The sequence below is a fragment of the Saimiri boliviensis genome, chromosome 6 (genome assembly GCF_048565385.1).
Source record: "Saimiri boliviensis isolate mSaiBol1 chromosome 6, mSaiBol1.pri, whole genome shotgun sequence".
NCBI lineage: Eukaryota > Metazoa > Chordata > Mammalia > Primates > Cebidae > Saimiri > Saimiri boliviensis.
Window position 1 is genome coordinate 61,616,184 of NC_133454.1, and position 21,320 is coordinate 61,637,503.

Consider the following 21,320-nt stretch of genomic DNA (forward strand, 5'->3'; position numbering starts at 1 on the left):
ATCACTCGGGGGAGGCGGAATGCGCCACTAGAAAGCACAGAGGGGCGGTAAAAGGCGGCAAGATTGACCTTGAAAATAAGGCAATGAACACATCTAGCTCTAATTTTTCTAAGTGTCTCCTTGACTAGAAATATCTACTAGGAGAGTGTATTGCAGATTAAAGATCACGTGTTACATTTCCCAAGCCATTCATCGTCATCCACTTATGTATACAGGGACTGGGGATCCGATAAACGTTAGATGTCTTACCCATCCCTGGCCCCGGAAACGACATGAGACTGTAGGAGATGTGATCTCTGCCTTACACGACTTCAGCCCTAACAGGAGACAATATATTATAATTGTTAATTCTGTTCTACACACGCATTTTCATGCATGCCAGAGGCTCAGCTAGGTACTGGGGATGTGGAGATGAAAGTTACCATCCCCGATCTTCAGGACTACGGAATATTTCTGGCGAGACAGATACACACAGCTTGCTCCACTACCAGCGTGCTCAGCTGGGCTGAGGAGAGATGGAGACCATTCTAGGAACTAGTAAGGAGGCCCAGCCAGGGCAGGCATGGGGGTTTTCCAAAACTACTAGCAGGAACTCTCACCTTTGGGAGGATCAGGGAACCTTGGTCTAGGCTTCCATGCCTCTTTGTGTGTCTTTTTTTTTGGTTGGTTTTTTTTTTTTTTTTTTTTGAGACAGATTCTCTCCTCTTTGTCACACAGGCTGGAGTGCAGTGGTGCGATCTCAGCTCACTGCAACCTCTGCCTCCTGGGTTCTAGCGATTCTCCCTTGGCTCAGCCTCCTGAGTAGCTGGGATTACAGGCACCTGCCACTATGCTCGGCTAATTTTTTATTTTTAGTAGAGACAGAGTTTCGCCATGTCGTCCAATCTGGTCTTGAACTGCTGACTTAAGGTGATCCCCCCCGCCTTGGCTGCTGACTTAAGGTGATTCCCCCCCCCACCCCGCCTTGGCCTTCCTAAGTGCTTGGATTATAGGTGTGAGATACCGTGCTGGGGCTTTTTTTTTTTTTTTTTTTTAATTAATGAGGTTTTTATGTTGCCCAGGCTGGCCTCGAATGCGTAGCCTCGCCTCCTCAAGCATCAGGACAACAGGCCTGAGCCACTGAGGCTCCCTTCTTTCTTTTTTTTTTTTATATGAGGTTTTGTCTGGTTTTCTCAGCCCAGCCGTCTTCAGTGTGCAGTACCTGCTGAAGTTGTTAGCCACGAGGGCCTTCGAGCTAGGAGTCACTTGGGAGACCCAGGTTCTAGTTTCTGTTTCAATGCTGACTGTTCATGTGACCTTGGGCAAGTCACTCAAGATCTCAGTTTTTCATCTTTTCTTCTGAAATGGGGAGAACTTGACAGAGATCTCGTAAGCCTAAAATGGAAGACAACTGAGAGGCGTTGCATTTTGGGGAAGAGAAGTGTGAGAGCCACCACAAGGATTTGGGTTGATATGCCTTCTCTGGTTGGGCACAGTGGCTCGTGCCTGCAATCCCAGCACTTTGGGAGGCGGAGGTGTGCAGATCATTTGAGATTGGGAGTTCAAGACCAGCCTGGCCAACATCATGAAACCCCATCTCTACTAAAAATACAAAAATTAGCTGGGTGTGGTGGCTCACACCTGTAATCCCAGCACTTTGGGAGGCTGAAGTGAGTGGATCACCTGAGGTCAGGAGTTCAAGACCAGCCTGACCTACATGGAGTAACCCCCATCTCTACTAAAAATGCAAAATTAGCTGGGCCTGGTGGTGAATTCCTGTAATCCCAGCTTCTTGGGAGGCTGTGGCAGTACAATTGCTTGAATCCAGGGGGCGGAGGTTGCAGTGAGCTGAGATCGCACCATTGCACTTCAGCCTGGGTGACAGAGCAAGACTACATCACACACACAAAAAAAAGAGAGACGTCTTCTTTGAGAAAAGAAATGTGAGTGCCATTGGCTAGACTTTCCTAGAGGGAAGACTTCAGAGAAGGAAATCCCAAGTACTAGGATTTCAAAGGCCCTGGAAGCTTCTGTCTCTGCTCTTCAGAGTCTCATAGTGGCTCTGTCCTCGAGCCCACTGATGATGCCCTTGCCCACAGGTGAATGAAACCTCTGGGGATGGGGCTGGAGAGGATGCCGTTGTGATCCTGGAGAAGACGCCATTTCAGGTGGAACAGGTGGCTCAGCTCCTGACAGGCAGCCCTGAGCTCCAGCTGCAGTTCTCCAACGATATCTACAGCACCTATCACTTGTTCCCTCCAAGACAACTGAGTGGTGAGCAAGAGGTGGCCAAGGTGTCTGTATGGAGGGAGAATGGGATGGTGGGAAATTAGGTGGTATGGTGACCAGACTCTCTATCCCCGATTTGCATGTTCTAGTACAATAGGGAGATTTCCTCGCTAGGGAACATTTTTGGTTGTCAGAATGTGGGGTGGTGGTGGGTGTTGCTTCTGGCATCTAGTGGGTAGAGACCAAGAATGCGGCTAAACACCTTCCCATGCAAAGGACAGGCTCCCACAGCAAAGTAATGTCAGTAGTGCTGAAATTGAGAAACCTGGCCAGGCGTGGTAGCCCACACCTGTAATTCCAGCACTTTGGGAGGCCAAGGCGAGCAGATCACCTGAAGTTGGGAGTTTGAGACCAGCCTCTTGGCAAACATGGTGAAACCTCACCTCTACTAAAAATACAAAAATTAGCCAGGCATGGTAACATGCGCCCATAATCCTAACTACTTGGGAGGCTAAGGCAGGAGAATCGCTTGAACCCAGGAGGTGGAGGTTGCAGTGAGCCGAGATTGTGCTACTGCACTCCAGCCTGGGTGACAAGAGTGAAACACTCTCAAAAAAAAAAAAAACGAAAACAAAAAAGAGAAACGTTGCTCTAATGTAGTATGTTTCAGGGAAAGTGTGATTCATGGGATAGAATAATAGATTAATTTACTACTTGAATGATAAAAATTGTCAACACTTAGGAAATGCTTACTATTGTGCTAGTCAGCCTTCCAAGTAATCTACATATATTAACACGGTTAATCCTCAAACGGCCCTCTAGTGAGAGGGCTTTACGGGTGAGGAAACTGGTTTTGAAAGGTTAAGTAACTTGTCCCAAGTCACGAAGCCAGTAGGTGGCAGGAAAGCTACGGTTTTTCTAGACTGGTGTCTCCCTTACCATGCTCATGCTGTGGGCCGGCCAGCATGTTGGGTGCTGCAAAAATCAGTCACTTCCCTAAAGGAACCTACTTTGAGGTGCGGGAGACAACTAGTGTGATCAAGGGGGATGGGAGAGAAGGGCAGGAACTCGTGGGTTAGAAGGCAGAGATTTGTTTTTCATTGCCAGCATTTCTTAATTTGTTAAAAAGAATATTTGATGCCAAAAGCCGGGCATGACATACGCGTTTTTTCTTAAGATGGTTAGATTTTGTAGGCAGCTTTGCTAGAAGCATGAAGGAGACTGGTTGCCCTTAAAGATTCCTTCCAACCAGCAAATTCTGGAATCTGTTTTACAGCACATGGTGACTTTGTCACATCCTTCTGTCTTCTTGTTTGCCCTCCAGCGTTTAAGAGCAGTCTGGCTTTGCAGATATCCTGGCCCACAGTTTTTTGATAGATATTCTTTTCTGCCCTCCATGAAAGGGTACTATTGTGGTCCTTTGGAAATATACGTGAACACTTGATGGTGAGACAAGCAAACCTTTCATGACTTAATGCAAAACAGCCTTGTCTTCCATTGAGTGAAAGCCAGATTAATTGCTGCAAGTTGATGGAAATGGACAGCTGTATTTACTTTCTCAGGCATTGACATTTAAGCAAATGTATTCCTCAGCACAGGGCGGCAGAAGCATGACAGAAGGCACTGTGGCCAAACACAACTTGGCCCCTGCATTACAGGCTCTGGGGCTATTGTTTTATTGCCACACCCTTTCTCTGTCCTTCCGAAATCCCTCTACCCACCCTCCCAACTCTTGGCCAAAATTCAGAAGGTACTGCCTGCACATCAACCCTGTGGAATTCACAGGCTCTGTTTTTTATTTTCCTAGTACTTCTGTGGCGCTGCACGCAAGTGGAGGTGGTCCCTGCCCGCTCTTTCTATTTCTATTTTTTTGTTCCAAGATAAGCTCTGAAAGAGGCAGTGGGGGTTATTGGCTCACCACAAGTTCTTGTGCCCACTTCAAACCCCAGTTGTTTCCACAACCCTTTCCCCAGGGCCACCCCCACCCACCTGGGAGCTTCAGATGTTCATCTTTTCCTGACTTATTCTTTTTATTGAGACAGAGTTTCACTCTTGTTGCCTAGGCTGAAGTGCAATGGCATGTTTGCGACTTAACGCAACCTCCGCTTCGTGGGTTCAAGTGATTCTCCTGCCTCAGCCTCTCAAGTAGCTGGGATTACAGGTGCCTGCCACCATGCCCAGCTATTTTTTTTTTTTTTTTAGACAGTTTCGCTCTTGTTGACCAGGCTGGAGTGCAATGGCGTGTTCTCAGCTCACCACAACCTCTGTCTCCCAGGTTCAAGCGATTCTCCTGCCTCAGCCCCCTGAGTAGCTGGGATTATAGGCACCTGCCACCATGCCTGGCTAATTTTGTATTTTTGGTAGAGATGGGTTTCTCCATGTTGATCAGGCTGGTCTTGAACTCCTGACCTCAGATGATCCGCCCACCTAGGCCTTCCAAAGTGCTGGGATTACAGGTGTGAGCCATCACACCTGGCCATGCCCAGCTCATTTTCGTATTTTTAGTAAAGACAGGGTTTCACCATGTTGGCAAGGCTGGTGTCAAACTCCTGACCTCAGGTGATCCACCCACCTCAGCCTCCCAAAGGGCTGGGATTACAGGCGTGAGCCACTGTGCCTGGCCTTCCTGCCCTCTTGGCATATAATTCATCCCTCAATATCCACTGGGGATTGGTTCCAGGACCCTCCTCAGATACTAAAACCTAGGATGCTCAAGTCCCTGATATAAAATGTACAGTGTTTGCATGTACCCTAAGCACATCCTTCCATATACTTTAAATCATCTCTAGGTTATTTTTATTACCTGCTACAATGTAATGCTATGTAAATCGTCGTTATACCATGTTTCTTAGGTAATAATGACAAGAAAAGTCTGTTTCTGTTCAGTATAGACACAATGTCCTTCTTTTTAAAAATAGTTTTGATCTGCAGTTGGTTGAATCCACAGTTATGGAACCCACAATATGGAAGGCCCGCTGTACATATGGTGCCTTACACTCTCGTTTTTCCTACCAAAACTAGGGATGGGGATTTGGAAGTTACAGCGGTTTGCTTCAGGGCCCAGTCGCTCCCTTGTTTAGCTACACACCGTGTCCGTGGGTGATATCCAAGGTCAGGGTTGGCAAACTTTTTCTGTCAAAAACCGAAGAGTCAATATTTTAGGCCTTGTGAAGCACACATGGTCTCTGTCTCCCTTTCTTCTTTTTTTCCATCTTCCTCCCTACCTCTTTTCTGTCTTTTCTGCCTTCTCCTTCTCCTTTTTCTCAACCCCTGTGAAAATGAAAATATCACTCTTAGTTTGCTGATTGCACAAACCAGAGGCCCTGGGCCAGACTTGACCAGCTAGCCATAGTTTGTTTACCTCTCTGTTCCAGATTTTTACCACTCAAAATGCGGTTTGTGAACCAGCAGTACTGACCCCACCCGAGAGTCTGGTAGAGACAGAATCTCTACCCCATTTCAGACTATAGAATCATTGGAGTCTGCACTTTAGCATAGTTCCCTGGTGAGCCATATGCACAAAAACTTTGAGGGGCACTGGCCTTTAAAAAAACGCCATCTGGGCTGGGCGCGGTGGCTCACGCCTATAATTCCAGCACTCTGGGACGCCGAGACGGGTGGATCACAAGGTCAAGAGATCGAGACCATCCTGGTCAACATGGTGGGTGAAACCCCATCTCTACTAAAAATACAAAAGTTAGCTGGGCATGGTGGTGCATGCATGTAGTCCCAGCTACTCGGGAGGCTGAGGCAGGAGAATTGCTTGAACCCAGGAGATGGAGGTTGCGGTGAGCCGAGATCATGCCATTGCACTCCAGCCTGGGTAACAAGAGTGACAAGAGTGAAACTCTGTCTCAAAAAAACAAAAAACAAACAAACAAACAAAAAAACCACTATGTGTGTTTGTGCTAGTGACGCCCACCTTTATTTCTCCATCTCGGACCTCTCCGAGAACTCCAGGCTCCTGTTGAAATAAACCCTGCCTTGGCTGGGCGCGGTGGCTCAAGCCTGTAATCCCAGCACTTTGGGAGGCCGAGAGATCGAGACCATCCTGGTCAACATGGTGAAACCCCGTCTCTACTAAAAATACAAAAAACTAGCTGGGCATGGTGGCGCGTGCCTGTAATCCCAGCTACTCAGGAAGCTGAGGCAGGAGAATTGCCTGAGCCCAGGAGGCGGAGGTTGCGGTGAGCCGAGATCGCGCCATTGTACTCCAGCCTGGGTAACAAGAGCGAAACTCCGTCTCAAAAACAAACAAACAAAAAAAAAACAAACAAAAAAAAGAAATAAACCCTGCCTTGACATCTCCATTTGGAGGTCTCGTAGGTGCATTTCAAGAATCCAGTGCGCTTAAAAGCACATAGCACATATTAACTAGTGGCTCCTATTATTAGTCTCTTGGGCCAGGCCCTGTGCTGTGTACCGTAGCTTTAGAGATGAGTAAGGTACCATCCTTGTCCTCACAGTCCTGTTTGGAGTTGGGGGTGGGGACACAAGTGATAAAAAGAGGGAGGTGAAAAGAGGAGAGTTTGGTCACTGCCTGGACTGTGACCAGGGGCTGAGGTCCTTGAAGGTTGGACCCATGTCACTCACATTAGGCACTTTCAATAAATGAAAAATGAATCCACAGGCTGACCTATGTGTACATTTTTTCCCCATGGGCTGGGCATTCTACGGCCACAAGGTGGCAGCATTGGCAAAATAGTCCTGTGGCCCGCTCCAGCTGTCCCCTTTGTGGGACGGTCAGCCAAGTCAGAGCCTGGGACCTCCGTCTCCAGTCCCAGCCTCAGAATCAACTCAGTGCAGCCTACCCCAAGGGCCCTGAATGTGTGACTCTGCAGCCTCAGCCCTCTGTCCCCCTGTGCGGTTGCTCCTTTGGCTGCTGTCTCTGGCTGCTTCTCCAGACCTCCTTCCCAGAATACTGTTTGCCTAGCGGCACCCCCACCCTCATTTCTGAGCCGGCCGCTCTCCTGGGCACAGTAGAAATTCTGGGCTCAGCTGATTTTTTCTGGTATTTCTCTGGTCACTGGCAATTTTCATTTTCTCTTCAAGTCTGGAGTTTTTGCAGACTCCTCATTCATGTATCCCCTCCACGTTCTCAGCTGACTGCAAGAGGCTGTTCCTGTGAGCCACTCATCCTGCCAGCCGCAACGTCCGCCCCAGTGACATAATGGAGAGAGCATGAGCTTTAGGAGTTAGTCATGCTAGGGGCACCCACACTTTCTCGTGGTGTGCACTGGGACAGCAATGTGCTGTTGCTGAGTTTTAGCACAGCCACAGCACTTGATAACAAGCCTTAGGTCAGAGAGACCTGGGTGGGAATCCAGACTTTGCTATTTGCTAACCATGAGGACTTGGGACATTTCTTTCTCTTTTTTTTGAGACAGACTTTTGCTCTTCTTGCCCAATCTAGAGTGCAATGGTGTGATCTCAGCTCACCACAACCTCTGCCTCCCGGGTTCAAGCAATTCTCATGCCTCAGCCTCCCGAATGGTTGGCATTACAGGCATGCGTCACCATGCCCAGCTAAATTTGTATTTGTAGTAGAGACAGGGTTTCTCCATATTGGTCAGGCTGGTCTCGAACTCCCGACCTCAGGTGATCCACCCACTTCAGCCTCCCAAAGTATTGGGATAACAGGCATGAGCCACCACACACGGCTGGACTTGGGACATTTATTTATTCACTTAACAAATGTGAAGTGTCTGCTATGTGCCAGCTACTCTAGTGGAAGCAATGTCTGTGTGGGTGAAGATGACAGATGTCTCCTGTCTTTGCAGTTCTAGTGGGGAAGGCACATAGCAAACAAGAAAGCAGATGTCTGCGTGGCCATGAGCAGGAGAGAGCCTACTGAGGACAGGGCTCCAGGAGGGCTCTCTGCAGTGGAGATCACACCCAGGCTGAGACCTAAAGGATGGGAAGGAGACAGCCATGCAAAGAAGGGAGAATGCTCTGTGCTGAGGAACAGCATGTGTTCTGGGGATGGAAAGAGGAACAGAAATGAGGCTGTTATGTCAAGAGTGATGGGTGGGTTGGTGGCTGGGGCGTGTACTACAGATGAAGTTGGGGAAGTAGCTTCTATTCTTTTCTCTGTTAAATTAGGTTAGAAACTGAACTTACCACGGTGGGATGGTTATGAAACAGATAAGGAAGTTTTCACAACTGTCTTTAGCCACTGGCAACAGTGAGAGGTGGGTTTCACATTGCGGTCTATTACACATGGACTAATAGACGCTAACAGAAGTGAGACTTTGAACAATACTTGCCCATCCTCTATGGGATGCTTTAGTATTTTCTATCTAGTTTCAGTCTTATTGGTTTATTTTTTAATTTTTTAAAATTATTTACTGATTTTTGCCGGGCACGGTGGCTCAAGCCTGTAATCCCAGCACTTTGGGAGGCCAAGGCAGGTGGATCACGAGGTCGAGAGTTCGAGACCATCCTGGTCGACATAGTGAAACCCCGTCTCTACTAAAAATACAAAAAATCAGCTGGGCACGGTGGCATGTGCCTGTAATCCCAGCTACTCAGGAGGCTGAGGCAGGAGAATTACCTGAACCCAGGAGGCGGAGGTTGCAGTGAGCCGAGATCGCGCCATTGCACTCCAGCCTGGGTAACGAGCGAAACTCCGTCTCAAAAAAAAAAAAAAAAAAAAAAAATTATTTACTGATTTTTGAGACAGAATCTCTGTCTGTCACCCAAGCTGGAGTGTAGTAGCACGATTTTGGCTCACTGCAACCTCCGTCTCCCAGATTCAAGCAATTTTCCTGCCTCAGCTCCTGAGTAGCTGGGATTATAGGCACCCGCCACCACGCCCGGCTAATTTTTTATATTTTTAATAGAGACAGCGTTTCAGCATATTGGACAGGCTGGTCTCAAACTCTTGACCTCAGGTGTTCTGCCTGCCTCAGCCTCTCAGAGTGCTGGGATTACAGGAGTGAGCCACCATGTCCAGCTGCTTTTGTTTTTAAAAATGCTGGTCTTGGCTGGGCAAGGTGGCCCAAGCCTGTAATCCCAGCACTTTGGGAGGCCGAGGTGGGCGGATCACAAGGTCAAGAGATCAAGATAAGCCTGACCAACATGGTGAAACCCCATCTCTACTAAAAATACAAAAATTAGCTGGATATGGTAGCATGCACCTGTAGTCCCAGCTACTCAGGAGGCTGAGGCAGAAGAATTGCTTGAACCCGGGAGGCGGAGGTACAGTGAGCCAAGATTGTGCCACTGCACTCCAGCCTGGCACCTGGCGACAGAGTAAGACTCTGTCTCAAAAAAAAATTGCTGGTCTTAATCCCCTGAATTGACTTCATGGCCACTGTAATGGGTTAGGACCCATTGAGAAAGGTGTATAGAGCATGTGGCACAGTAGCTGGCATATAGTCTGTATCCACTAGGTGTAATTATGGTGTTAACCTGTTACTGTTTTTCCACCTTTCAAATTCTGTGAGCTTTAAATGGAATAATATATATAATATGGAAAAATGACTGGCTCTGCCCATGGGTAGGTTTCCCTTCTTCCTCTTGCTGTGTGGTACATGTGAGGAGCTAGTGGCCCGAAGGCTGGCATCTGAGAGCTTCCTTTGACCCTCCAGGCCAGGCAGGGGCTGCATCTCCTTTCTGCCATAGTTGTCACCGTGCGGCCTGTCAATGGAGCCCTTTCATTGCGGTCTGTTCTCTTTTACCTGGGGAAACAGGGGGAGATAGCAGGGAGAGGGGCGTGACTCAGAAATCCAGGCTGCCTCTTAAAAGGCCAATTGTTTTATCCATGTAAAGCAGGAGGTGGAATCTCAAGTTCACAAGAGGAAACAGGCATCTGTGAGTGAGGCCGGGGCGGGGAGCAGAGGGATGGGATCCTGGGAATAGTGTCTCTGGTTGCAGAGAACTCCCAATACTTTAGCCACGGGCCAGAGTTTTCTGCCCTGTGCTATTTGCAGAGGCAAAACCCGGACCTCCTGAGGGAGGGATGGTGGGTGAGGACTGGTTTGGAAGGAGCATTTTAAAAGACTAGCCATTCTCAGAAGAGTTTCCTTGGCAGCATTGTTAATGATAGAAAAAAACTAGAAACAATCAAATAACAGTAGAGTAGGTAGATAAACCAAGGTATATATTCCTATAGTGCCTCTCTACTGCAGTGAAAGTGAACTCCAGCCGTCTGCATCAATGAAGGATAAATCTCACCATGCACTGCAAGAAAAGCAAGACAGAGCACACATATGGTGTGATTTCAATGATACGAAGTTGAAAAACAAGCAGAACTAAACAGTGTACTGCTTAGGGATGCACACATGGGTAATAAGACTGTGAGGACAAAAGGAAATGCTTAACCCCTGAATCAGGGAGGCGATTATCCTTGGTCGGGGAGAGGCAGGACAGAGAGCATGTTAACAGTTCTGGTTATATTCTGTTTCTTGGATTGTGTATTCTGTGCATATGTATTCTTTTGCTTAGGTCTTCAAGTGGTACATATTTTAGATACACACACACCCTTGTTTCTTATGTACAATGTATTTCCCAGTTGAAAGTTAAGACAAATGGGCAGGTCCTGAGATGGACTAGGAAGATCGTCCCATGAATTTCAAGGGCTTCATCTTCATTCTGAAGTTTCATTTTCTTTTCTTTTCTTTTTTTTTTTTTTTTTTGAGACGGAGTTTCGCTCTTGTTACCCAGGCTGGAGTGCAATGGCGTGATCTTGGCTCACCGCAACCTCCGCCTCCTGGGTTCAGGCAATTCTCCTGCCTCAGCCTCCTGAGTAGCTGGGATTACAGGCGTGAGCCACCATGCCCAGCTAATTTTTTTGTATTTTTAGTAGAGATGGGGTTTCACCATGTTGACCAGGATGGTCTCTATCTCTTGACCTCGTGATCCACCCGCCTCGGCCTCCCAAAGTGTTGGGACAGGCGTGAGCCACCGCGCCCAGCTGAAGTTTCATTTTCAGTCACTGTTCTGAAAGTGAAGGTTATTTGGTTTCAGCCTCCTACTTCTGGGTTTTGGGCATTAGTGGACTGTTTCTGGGGATGGCTGGGCCAGCCCCTCTTCTCCCCAGAGGATGAGGGAGTCCCATGCTGTGCTAGAAGGTACTCCAGGTTGATTCCAGCCCTGCCAGAATAGGGCAGTACAGGCAGGGTCCACAGGACCTGGAGGGGAAGCCCACGCGTACCCGGCCCTGTGGATGTCCTCGGCAGCCCTGCGACAGAAAGGAGTTCTCTGAGTAGTGGCTAACAGGAAATGCCTTGCCAGACAGGTCATATCCAGGATACCACCAAAGTGACTTGATCATCTAATATGAGAAATACTGCAGGCTTAGGGCGTGGGCAAACCAGAGAAGGTTACTGAGTTGCTGAGACTCAGTTTCCCTGAATGAAAAATGAAGAATCAAATAGCTGGCTAGCCTGCCTCAGAGGAGTTCCTTATCATATGAAATCATAGAATCATTGTATCTCAGGTTTGAATGGAGATATGATAAAATCTCAGGTTTTAATAAGTAGCTCTTAACTAGAACTATTCATCAACAGCCTGGACAATATAGTGAGACCCTGTCTCTACAAAAAATAAAAGTAAAAAGTAATTAGCTTGGCATGGTAGTGTGCACAACAAAGGAAATAATCAGCAGAGTTAACAGACAGTCTACAGAGTGGGAGGAAATCTTCACAATCTGTACATCTGACAAAGGACTGATACCCAGAGTCTACAGAGAACTCAAGTCAGCAAGCAAAAAAACAATTCCATCAAAAAGTGGGCTAAAGACATGAATAGACAAGTCTCAAGAGAAGATATACAAATGGCCAGCAAGCATGCGGAAGATGCTCAGCATCACTAAATCGGGAAATGCAAATCAAAACTGCAATGCAGTACCACCTCACTCCTGCAAGAATGACCATAATAAAAAAAATCACAAAATAATAGATGTTGGTGTGGATGCAGTGAAATGGGAACACTTCTACACTGTTGGTGGGAATGGAAACCAGTACAACCATTATGGGAAACAGTGTAGAGATTCCTTAAAGAACTAAAAATAGATCTGCCGTTTGATCTAGCAATCCCACTGCTGGGTTATCTGCCCAGAGTAAAAGAAGTCATTATATGAAAATGATACTTGGAAAAGCATGTCTATAGCAGCACAACTTGCAGTTGTAAAAATATAGAGCCAGCCCAAGTGTCTGTGAATCAACAAGTGAGTAAAGAAAATGTGGTATATATAATATACCACGGACTACTAGTCAGCCATAAAAAGGAATGAAATAATGGCATTTGCAGCAACCTGGGTGGAATTGGAGAATATTATTCTAAGTAAAATAACCCAGGAGTGGGAAACCAAACATTGTATGTTCTCATTCATATATGGGAGCTAAGTATCAGTATAAGGAGTAAGAATGATACATTAGACTTTGGGGACCTGTGGGGAAAGGGTGGGGGGTGGCAAGGGATAGAAGACTACACTTGGGTACAGCGCACACTGCTCAGGTGCTGAGTGCATCGGAATCTCAGAAATCCCCACTAAGAACTTATCCATGTAAGTTTCTCCCTATTCTCCAAAATCCTACTGAAATAAGAAATTTTTTAAAATTTGTCTCCCGTGAAGACACATGCACGCATATGCTCACTGTAGCACTATTCGTGATAACAAAGACATGGAATCAAACTAAATACCCATCAACAGTAGACTGGATAAATAAATGTGGTACATATACACCATGGAATACTATGCAGCCATAAAAAAAACAGTGAAATCGTGTCTGCTGCAACGTGAATGGGGCTGGAGGTCATTATCCTTAGCCAACTAAGGCAGGAACAGAACACCAAATATGTGTGTTCTGACTTGTAAATGGAAGCTAAACGTTGAGTACATATGGATACAAATAAGAGAAAATAGCCATTGGGGCTTACTTGAAGGTGAAGGGTAGGAGGAGGGAGAGGATCAAAAATCTGCCTGTCAGGTATCATGCTCATTACCTGGGTGATGAAGTAGTCTCTACGCCAAACCCATGTGAGACTCAATTTACCTGTATAATAAAGCTGCACGTGTACCTCTTAACCTAAAATAAAAGTTAAAAAAATAAGAATATTTCTGAGCCAGGTGTGGCAGCTCATGCCTGTAATTCTAGTACTTTGGGAGGCCAAGGCAGGCAGATCATTTGAGGTCAAGAGTTTGAGACCAGCCTGGCCAACATAGTGAATCCATTTCTGTACTAAAAATACAAAAAATCAGCTGAGTGTAGTGGTGCGTGCCTGTAGTCCCAGCTATTCAGGAGGCTGAAGTTGGAGGATTACTTGAGTTTAGGAGGTCAGTGCTGCAGTGAACCATGACTGTGTTACTACACTCCAACCTGGGTGACAGAGTGAGACTCTGTCTCTCAAAAAAAAGAAAAGAAAAGAAAAGAAAACCAGTAAAACCAGTAAGCAGTGTTTACATGATTGAGACCATATTAATACAGCATGAATGTTCAACCGGAGTGCTAAGACTTTACTTTTTTCTCCACCTGCCCAGTGTATAATCTCCATGCCACTCAAAGGAGAGTGCTTTGTTTTTTCTTTGCGAAAGAGTCTCACTCTGTTGTACAGACTAGGGTACAGTGGCACATCTCGACTCACTGCAGCCTCCACCTCCTGGGTTCAAGAGATTCTCCTGCCTCAGCCTCCCAAGTAGCTGGGATTACAGGCACCCACCGTCACACCAGACCAATTTTTGTATTTTTGGTAGAGATATGGTGTCACTATGTTAGCCAGGCTGGTCTCAAACTCCTGACCTCAAGTGATCTGCCCTCTTCAGCCTCTCAAAGTGCTGGGGTATAGATGTGAGTCACTGTGCCTGGCTGGAGAGTGCTTTTGACGTCCAGGTCAAGTGGATTCTTTTCTTGCATTCCAACAATTCTTCAACTCATGCTGCTTTTTAGTTTGTTTCATATTTTGAACCACTATTTTGTCAGCTTTTACTTTTGTTGTTGTTGTTGTTGTTGTTGTTGTTGTTGTTGAGATGGAGTTTCGCTCTTGTTACCCAGCCTGGAGTGCAATGGCGCGATCTCGGCTCACCGCAACCTCCGCCTCCTGGGTTCAGGCAATTCTCCTGCCTCAGCCTCCTGAGTAGCTGGGATTACAGGCACGAGCCACCATGCCCAGCTAATGTTTTGTATTTTTAGTAGAGACGGGGTTTCACCATGTTGACCAGGATGGTCTCGATCTCTCGACCTCGTGATCCACCCGCCTCGGCCTCCCAAAGTGCTGGGATTACAGGCTTGAGCCACCGCGCCCGGCCAGCTTTTACTTTTTTATGGAGTTTTTAGTTGCCTCGTTTTTCATTGTGGTTAAAAGAATAATGTTCCTTTACTCTGCTCTATTATCCAGTTTGATAAACATCAAGCTTGTCCAACCCACAGTCAAGTGCAGCTATGAATGTGGCCCAATACAAATTTATAAACTTTCTTAAAACATGAGATTTTTTTGTTTGTTTTTTTTAGCTCATCAGTTATTATTAGTGTTAGTGTATTTCATGTAAGGCCCCAAGACATTTGTTCTTCCAGTGTGGCCCACAGAAGCCCAAAGATTGGCCACCCCTACATTACATCATATCTCCTTCCTTGCTGGTAACATTGTTTCTAGAAAGCTCTTTCTTGCTTCTCCAATCTGGACAGGTGATTCTTTAAGCAAGTTATTTAGGTCTCAACCTGAGACTTCCTTTTGCAGCTTTTGTGGGTTAGTTGTTTTCTGTATTCTATGTCTTTTTCTTTCTTGTTTTACTCTCTTGATTTGCTGAAGTACATTCCTTTTTTTTTCTTGTTTTTTTCAGATGAAGTCTCACTCTGTCACCCAGGCTGGAGTGCAGTGGCATGATCTCAGCTCACTGCAACCTCCACCTCCTGGGTTCCAGTGATTCTCCTGTCTCAGCCTCCCAAGTAGCTGGGATTACAGGTGTGTGCCACCATGCCCAGCTAATTTTTGTATTTTTAGCAGAGACGGGGTTTCCCCATGATGGCCAGGCTGGTCTCAAACTCCTGACCTCAAGTGATCTGCCTACCTCCCACAAGTGGTAGGATTACAGGCATGAACCACCACACCTGGCCTCTTTCTTATACTCTGGTAAATTGTCTGCATTTTGTTTTCTAGAAGGTGTTAATTTGACAGTCGTATTTTAAATTCTCCCCTCTCTGGTTCTCTGATTATTTCATTCTCATAGCACTTTGCTCTTGTTTTATATTTGAATCTCCCTGGCACACTAATTAGAATTGCTTCAAAATTATCTCCTGACCCTCAAATTATTTTACTTCCTCTAAGAGCTGGTTGTTTCTCTGGTCGTCCTTATTCAGGCTGCTGGTTTCTTTCCATGTCTGGTGATTCACATGAGCTCACTCATATTTTACAATGAAGCACCAAGCTGATTTCCTAGAGAGCTGATGAAGGTTTCAGCCACTGTCACATTCATAAGTCTGTTTCCACAATAGGCCTCTCTCCTAAATGGGCTGTGCTCTGATGCTGTGTGGACGCAGGCGGGACTCATTGCTTGGGAGGCTTTTTGTAAGGGGTGCAGTTTGACTGGCACTTTGGGGGCGTCAAGCCTTTCTTTCCCAAAATGAAGAACATGAGATAGATATCCTGTGTGGCCTGCAAAGGCTAAAATAGTTACTGTCGGCCAGGTGCAGTGGCTCACACCTATAATCCCAGCACTTTAGGAGGCCAAGACAGGCGTATCACCTGAGGTCAGGAGTTTGAGAGCAGCCTGGCCAACATGGCAAAACCCTGTCTCTACTAAAAATACAAAAAATTAGCCAGGTGTGCTGGCATGTACCTGTAATCCCAATTACTTGGAGGCTGAGGCAAGAGAATGACTTGAACCCAGGAGGCAGGGGTCGCAGTGAGCTGAGATTGCGCCATTGCACTCCAGCCTGAGCAACAAGAGCAGAACTCCGTCTCAAAAAAAAGTTACTGTCCAGCTTTTTGCAGAAAAGTTTGCCAACCCCTGCTCTAGTCCATTGGCTTAATATTTTTGGAAGCCACGCCTCTGTTTTCACCTGGCACTATGTGCCTTTCCCTGGGAAGAAGGTGTGACAGTGATGGAGCCGGTCAGTGCAGCTGCTCTGCAGACAGCCCTTTAGTTGATCCCAGTTTTTAGCTTCGTTTCTCCTGCTGTCCTTGGTACGTGTTAGTTGTAGCCCGGCTTCCCTCCTTGGTTTCTTTGGTGAGTGTGGTGATCACCTCCGTGGAGGCCATCAGATGCTCCAGGCTGGAGCTTTCTCCAGCATTGTCTCATTCACTTACACGCTGCCTTCTGCTTCCTGATTTACCGAAACAAATTGCAGTCTCTTGCTAAGTGCTGCCTCCCCACTCTTGTTTTTGTCATTGTTACGGCTTTGTTCCCTTTTGTACTTCATTACTGTCGTTGTGGCAGGTTTTTGAAATAGTCTGGGAGCCACCGTTAAATAGGAGTTGGGCACCTTCCACATAAGTCTGGATGTGCTGGGTAAGGGCTCCATAGGTGGAGGTACCTTAGACCACAGAGAAGTTGCTGCACTGAGAAGCCACATCTAGAGCGGGTGTTTGTGAGCTGAGACAAAGACTGCAGTTTCTCCCAAACTCTTGTGCACAGAGATTTCTGGATGTTCATGCACAGTGGGTGCAAGTGTAAATTAGACATGGCCACTTCCATCAGATTGGCATCTCCATTTCTAGAATTATTTCTACTTCTAGGTGCCTGGCTTAGACAAATGCTCATAAACATGCATAAAATGCTCATTACACTGGCTAAGTTTTAAATTTTTGTTAGCGACAGAGTCTTGGTATGTTGCCCAGGTATAGTGGCACATGCCTATAGTCCCAGCTACTTGTGAGGCTGAGGCAGGAGGATCACTTGAGTCCCAGAGGTTGAGGCTGCAGTGAACTGTGATCAGGCCACCTCACTCCAGCCTGGGTGACAGAGCAAGACCCTGTCTCCAAAAAAACCCAAAAAAGTAAGAAGTAATACTAGTCGCAAGGCGATTTTTAGAACACAGGGAAGAGGATGGGTTAGTAGTTCGGTCACTTTTCCTTTCTTTCTCTCCTTCCCTTGGTTCCATCTTAAGAAGTCAAGTTATAAGCCAGGCTGGGGGGTGGAGGGGGGGACTAAAGAAGGAGCCCAGCCGGCCCTCCTAATTAAAAACCCTAAAGCTCCCTTGACAGATCTGCCTGATTGTGGGATTGACTCCCTTAGCCCAGCACAGGCTGCACCTGCAGGTCTCTGCTCACGCCCTCTAGACAGACTCAGTTCATGGTTATTGTCTAACAGTGGTTAAAACTTGGTAACTTTGGTGGGCCCAGTGGCTCACTCCTGTAATCCCAGCACTTCAGGAGGCTGAGGCAAGAGGATCACTTGAAGCCAAGAGTTTGATACCAGCCTGGGTAAGATAGTAAGACTCCATCAATGAAAAGGAATGGGGGGTGGGTTAGACGTTTGAATTATTTGACAACATAGGCATGTGCTGCTTGAATACATTTTGAAAAAAAAAAAAAGTTTTTTCCTAATTTTTCTTAATTTTACCTTAAAAAAAAATTTTTTTTTAATGCAATAGAGATGGGGGGGGGGGCTATGTTTCAGCCTCCCAAAGTGCTGGGATTATAGGCATAAGCCACTGCACCTGGCCATAGATGGACTTTTTGTTAGGATGTGAGCTCTTGGAACAGAAAACAAAACAGCAAATTAAAAGAAGAGTCTGGGTTGGGGCTTTTGTTACTTCCTTACCTCATGGCCTAAGGAAGGAATTGATGGGCTTCTCGGGTGGAGCCTATTAATTCATCAAGTACTGTGTAGCCTCAAACCACGCCTACCCTGACTCGGAATTACCCTGCCGTGAGGCACCTGCTGAGATTAGATTTAAGAGTGGTGCCTGTGGAGGAGGCACCCAGAGCCGGAGGCTGGAATGTACAGAGGATGCTGCTTCTGCCAGGAGAGGCACTGGCCTCCAGGGTGGGGGATGCGGAGAGCGGGAGAGGAAAGGTGGGCAAGGCCAGAGAACGGGTGCACATTGGCAGTGGTGCTTTGTAAATGGGACAGGTTGTCGGGAAAGTCAGTGAGGCCACGGGAGTCTGTTTTCACTCCTTTGGTGTCCTCCCTTGAGGCAACCTAAAAATGGCAGATGTCTCTTCTTTTCCACCTGTGTCCTTGAGAACTCCTGACACCAGCGAGCCTAGGGCCCCTTCCAGAGCTTGGTAGGACAGTAGCATAACAGCAAGCAGAAATATTTTGAGATGGAAGGGCCCTGCCATCCAAGTCCAATTCTCGACCTAGAAAAATCTGGGCTCTGTACCTTTCTCTTCGCTGTCTGGCTTGCACCTCCTTCCCTCCCCCACCTCGGCCTGGAGAGCCCGTGGCTGCTTCCTTCCCCATGCCGCCACCTCCTCCCTTCCTCCCACCAAGAGCAGAGCCCCTATTCAAGCCTCCACTCAGACCCATGGCTTCCTTGAGGGAGGCTGGGAGAAGCCTATTTAGAAATAAATAGATCCCACCAGGGGCGGCTTACACCTGTAATCCCAGCACTTTGGGAGGCTGAGGTGGGTGAGTCACCTGAGGTCAGGAGTTCGAGACCAGGCTAGTCAACATGGTGAAACCTCATCTCTACTAATAATAAAAAAGCCAGGTGTGGTGGTACATGTCTGTAATCCCAGCTACTCAGGAGGCTGAGGCAGGAGAACCGCTTGAACCCAGGAGGCAGAGGTTGCAGTGAGCCAAGAACATGCCATTGCATTCTAGCCTGGGCTACCAGAGCAAAACTCGGTCTCAAAAAAAAAAAAAAAAAAAAAAAGTAATGAATAGATCCTCACCTGAGGTGAGTTCAAGACCAGCCTGGCCAACATGGTAAAACCCCATCTCTACTAAAAAAATACGCGAAAATTAGCCAGGTGTGGTGGTAGTCGCCTATAATCCCAGCTACTCGGGAGGCTGAGGCAGGAGAATTTCTTGAACCCCGGAGGTGGAGGTTGCAGTTAGCTGAGATTGCACCACTGCACTCCATCCCGGCCTGGGTGACAGAGCAAGACTCTATCTCAAAAATTAAAAAAATAAATAAATGAATAGATCCCGGGCTACTAAGATGTAGCCACCACGTGAGACTAGTGTTCTCCCTCTGTCTGTCTCTCTCAGATAAGGCAAGGCACCAAGACTGTGGCAATCTTAAGCCTTGAGTCAGCAGGGAAGTCAGTATGCAAAGGCGAATCCCCCATAGGATGGCCAGCTCCCCTTTGTCGCTTAGCCCGGCTGCAGGCGACAGTCTGGGGCAGCCAGGTTCTGTTGTCCCCTCCTGAGCTGCGCTTCTTGATGAGTGATAACCCAGAATTCCCCAGTTCTGGACTCCTCTCAGTAGGGATTTGTCCTGTGCCCCTGGCCTTCTGTCATACCACATGCACAGTATGGCATGTCCAGTGACGTCGATCGAGACTTGGTACCCATTCCCCTTTCAGAGTGAACTAAGGACATGTCTTCAGGCAGGAAGTCAAAGAGGCCTATTTTGGAGGGTTCGGCCTACAGCTCCTGTTGTGGTGTGGGGTCTGCTCAACCCCAACGTCGTTACTTCGTGTGGAGAAGTCGTGGGCTCGCAGCTCTGGTCAGGCCTGTCATTTCCCAGCTCCCCAATCTCACGGCATATCAACTCTTGCTCTTCCTGTTCTCGTGGAGCTTTGCAGAGTGCCGTTAGCCCCAGAGCCATCCTGAAGTAGCATTTCCCACTCTCTAGCCCTTGCATCCAAGGGCCTCTCCCGCCACCCCAGGGCTACATTTGGAGTTACCAAATTTGCTTGTGGGCCAGGAGACCCTGGGGGGTTGCCATCAGCTCCTGTTGCCTCACTCCTCCCTCTGCTTTCTGGACTTCAGGGCACTAGTGAGAGGGAAGAAAAGGGCTGAGAGTTTGTACAAGAAGCCTGTCAGATCCAGGGTCTTGCTAAAGTCAGCGTCTGCCTCCCCTGTGTCTCTAATAGCAGCTCTGTGCTTTCCTAGAGACAGGTAATTAGTGGTTAGAGGCCTGCTGTGGAGAGGTTGAAGTTTCCTGTAGGATCCTGACCACACCCTTCAGCCGTGTTTATCCTAGACGTGGAGGTCTCTTCGGGCTTCACTTGAGTACTTCCAGTATCTCTGTAGTGTAGGGCAGAGAACACCCTGCCCTGCTGGGCCTGGGACCAGAGGATGACTTAAGATCTGTGGCAGCCAGCCTTCCCTCCACCCTCTGGCCTGGTCCCCCCATGACCATGCGGCTAGGGCTGAGGAGAGTATCGCCCATTCAGGGGACATCCCACAGAGGAGGAAAGAGAGGGCAGATCCAGGGGAGCCTCCCACTGGCCTCTCGTTCTGGCAGGCCTTCTCTGGGAGTACTTTGATGGCACACCTCACCAAACCCAGTTATCTGACCCATCACTGGCTGGCATGGCCGGCGCGCTTCAGCTCAGAGCATGCATTGCTGTTTCTTCTTCTCGGTGCTTCTGGGCCTGCACATCTGGGTCAAATAAGTTAAGCTGGCTCATCTGAGTGAAAGGGAAGCAAAAGCCGCAGACCGAGCCATAGCAATGACCTCATCCTGTAGAAGCCATCAGGAACGGCTGGAAAGCAGTCTTGTTTGAACATGTGTATGGGAAGGAGAGCAGACTGTCTGTGGTTTGCGTTTTCATGTTTCATGTGCAGCAGCATTTTCCTGGGGATTTGGCTAAGCTAGCTTTGGCAGGGAGCAGAGAGGCAGCTGCTCTTAACTTTCCTCTAGATAGCCCTGCCTCCCACCTCTGAAAGTAGTTGGGCTTTTGTGTCTAGATAGGGGACAAAGGGTGACTTTATTTACTGGAGAAGGGCTTGCAGCAGATCCTCAGGGTCTTGACGGACAAGTCAGAGCTGTGTTAGTCCGGGGCATATCAGCCTGCTTGTCTGAGCTGCAGCGAGAAGGAACATATGTCTAGGTGGGCACTTTTCAGCTGGAGGCATCACTGTTATCATTCTTGATGCTATAACATCCTGTAGTTGAAGAGCTGCTACCCTGAACCCCAAAGACCTTTCCCAGGCCCCTCTTCTGGGACTTCCCCCCTCTTGCCTCCCACCTCACAATCTAACACTACCATACTTGGTGGGAGAGGTGGCAGGGGACAGGATGGTACCACAAATGTAGGTCAAAACAGCT

The 21,320-nt window shown here is 47.6% G+C and overlaps 1 protein-coding gene across 1 annotated transcript in view; it reads left to right on the top strand.

Annotated features, from left to right (window-relative positions):
• Window positions 1-21,320, top strand: part of DCPS (decapping enzyme, scavenger) — a 50,389-nt gene that overhangs the window by 366 nt on the left and 28,703 nt on the right. Inside the window, exon 2 of the mRNA XM_039470531.2 lies at window positions 2,079-2,253. Coding sequence (XP_039326465.1) covers window positions 2,079-2,253 — 175 coding nt within the window. The remainder of the gene's footprint in view (window positions 1-2,078; window positions 2,254-21,320) is intronic.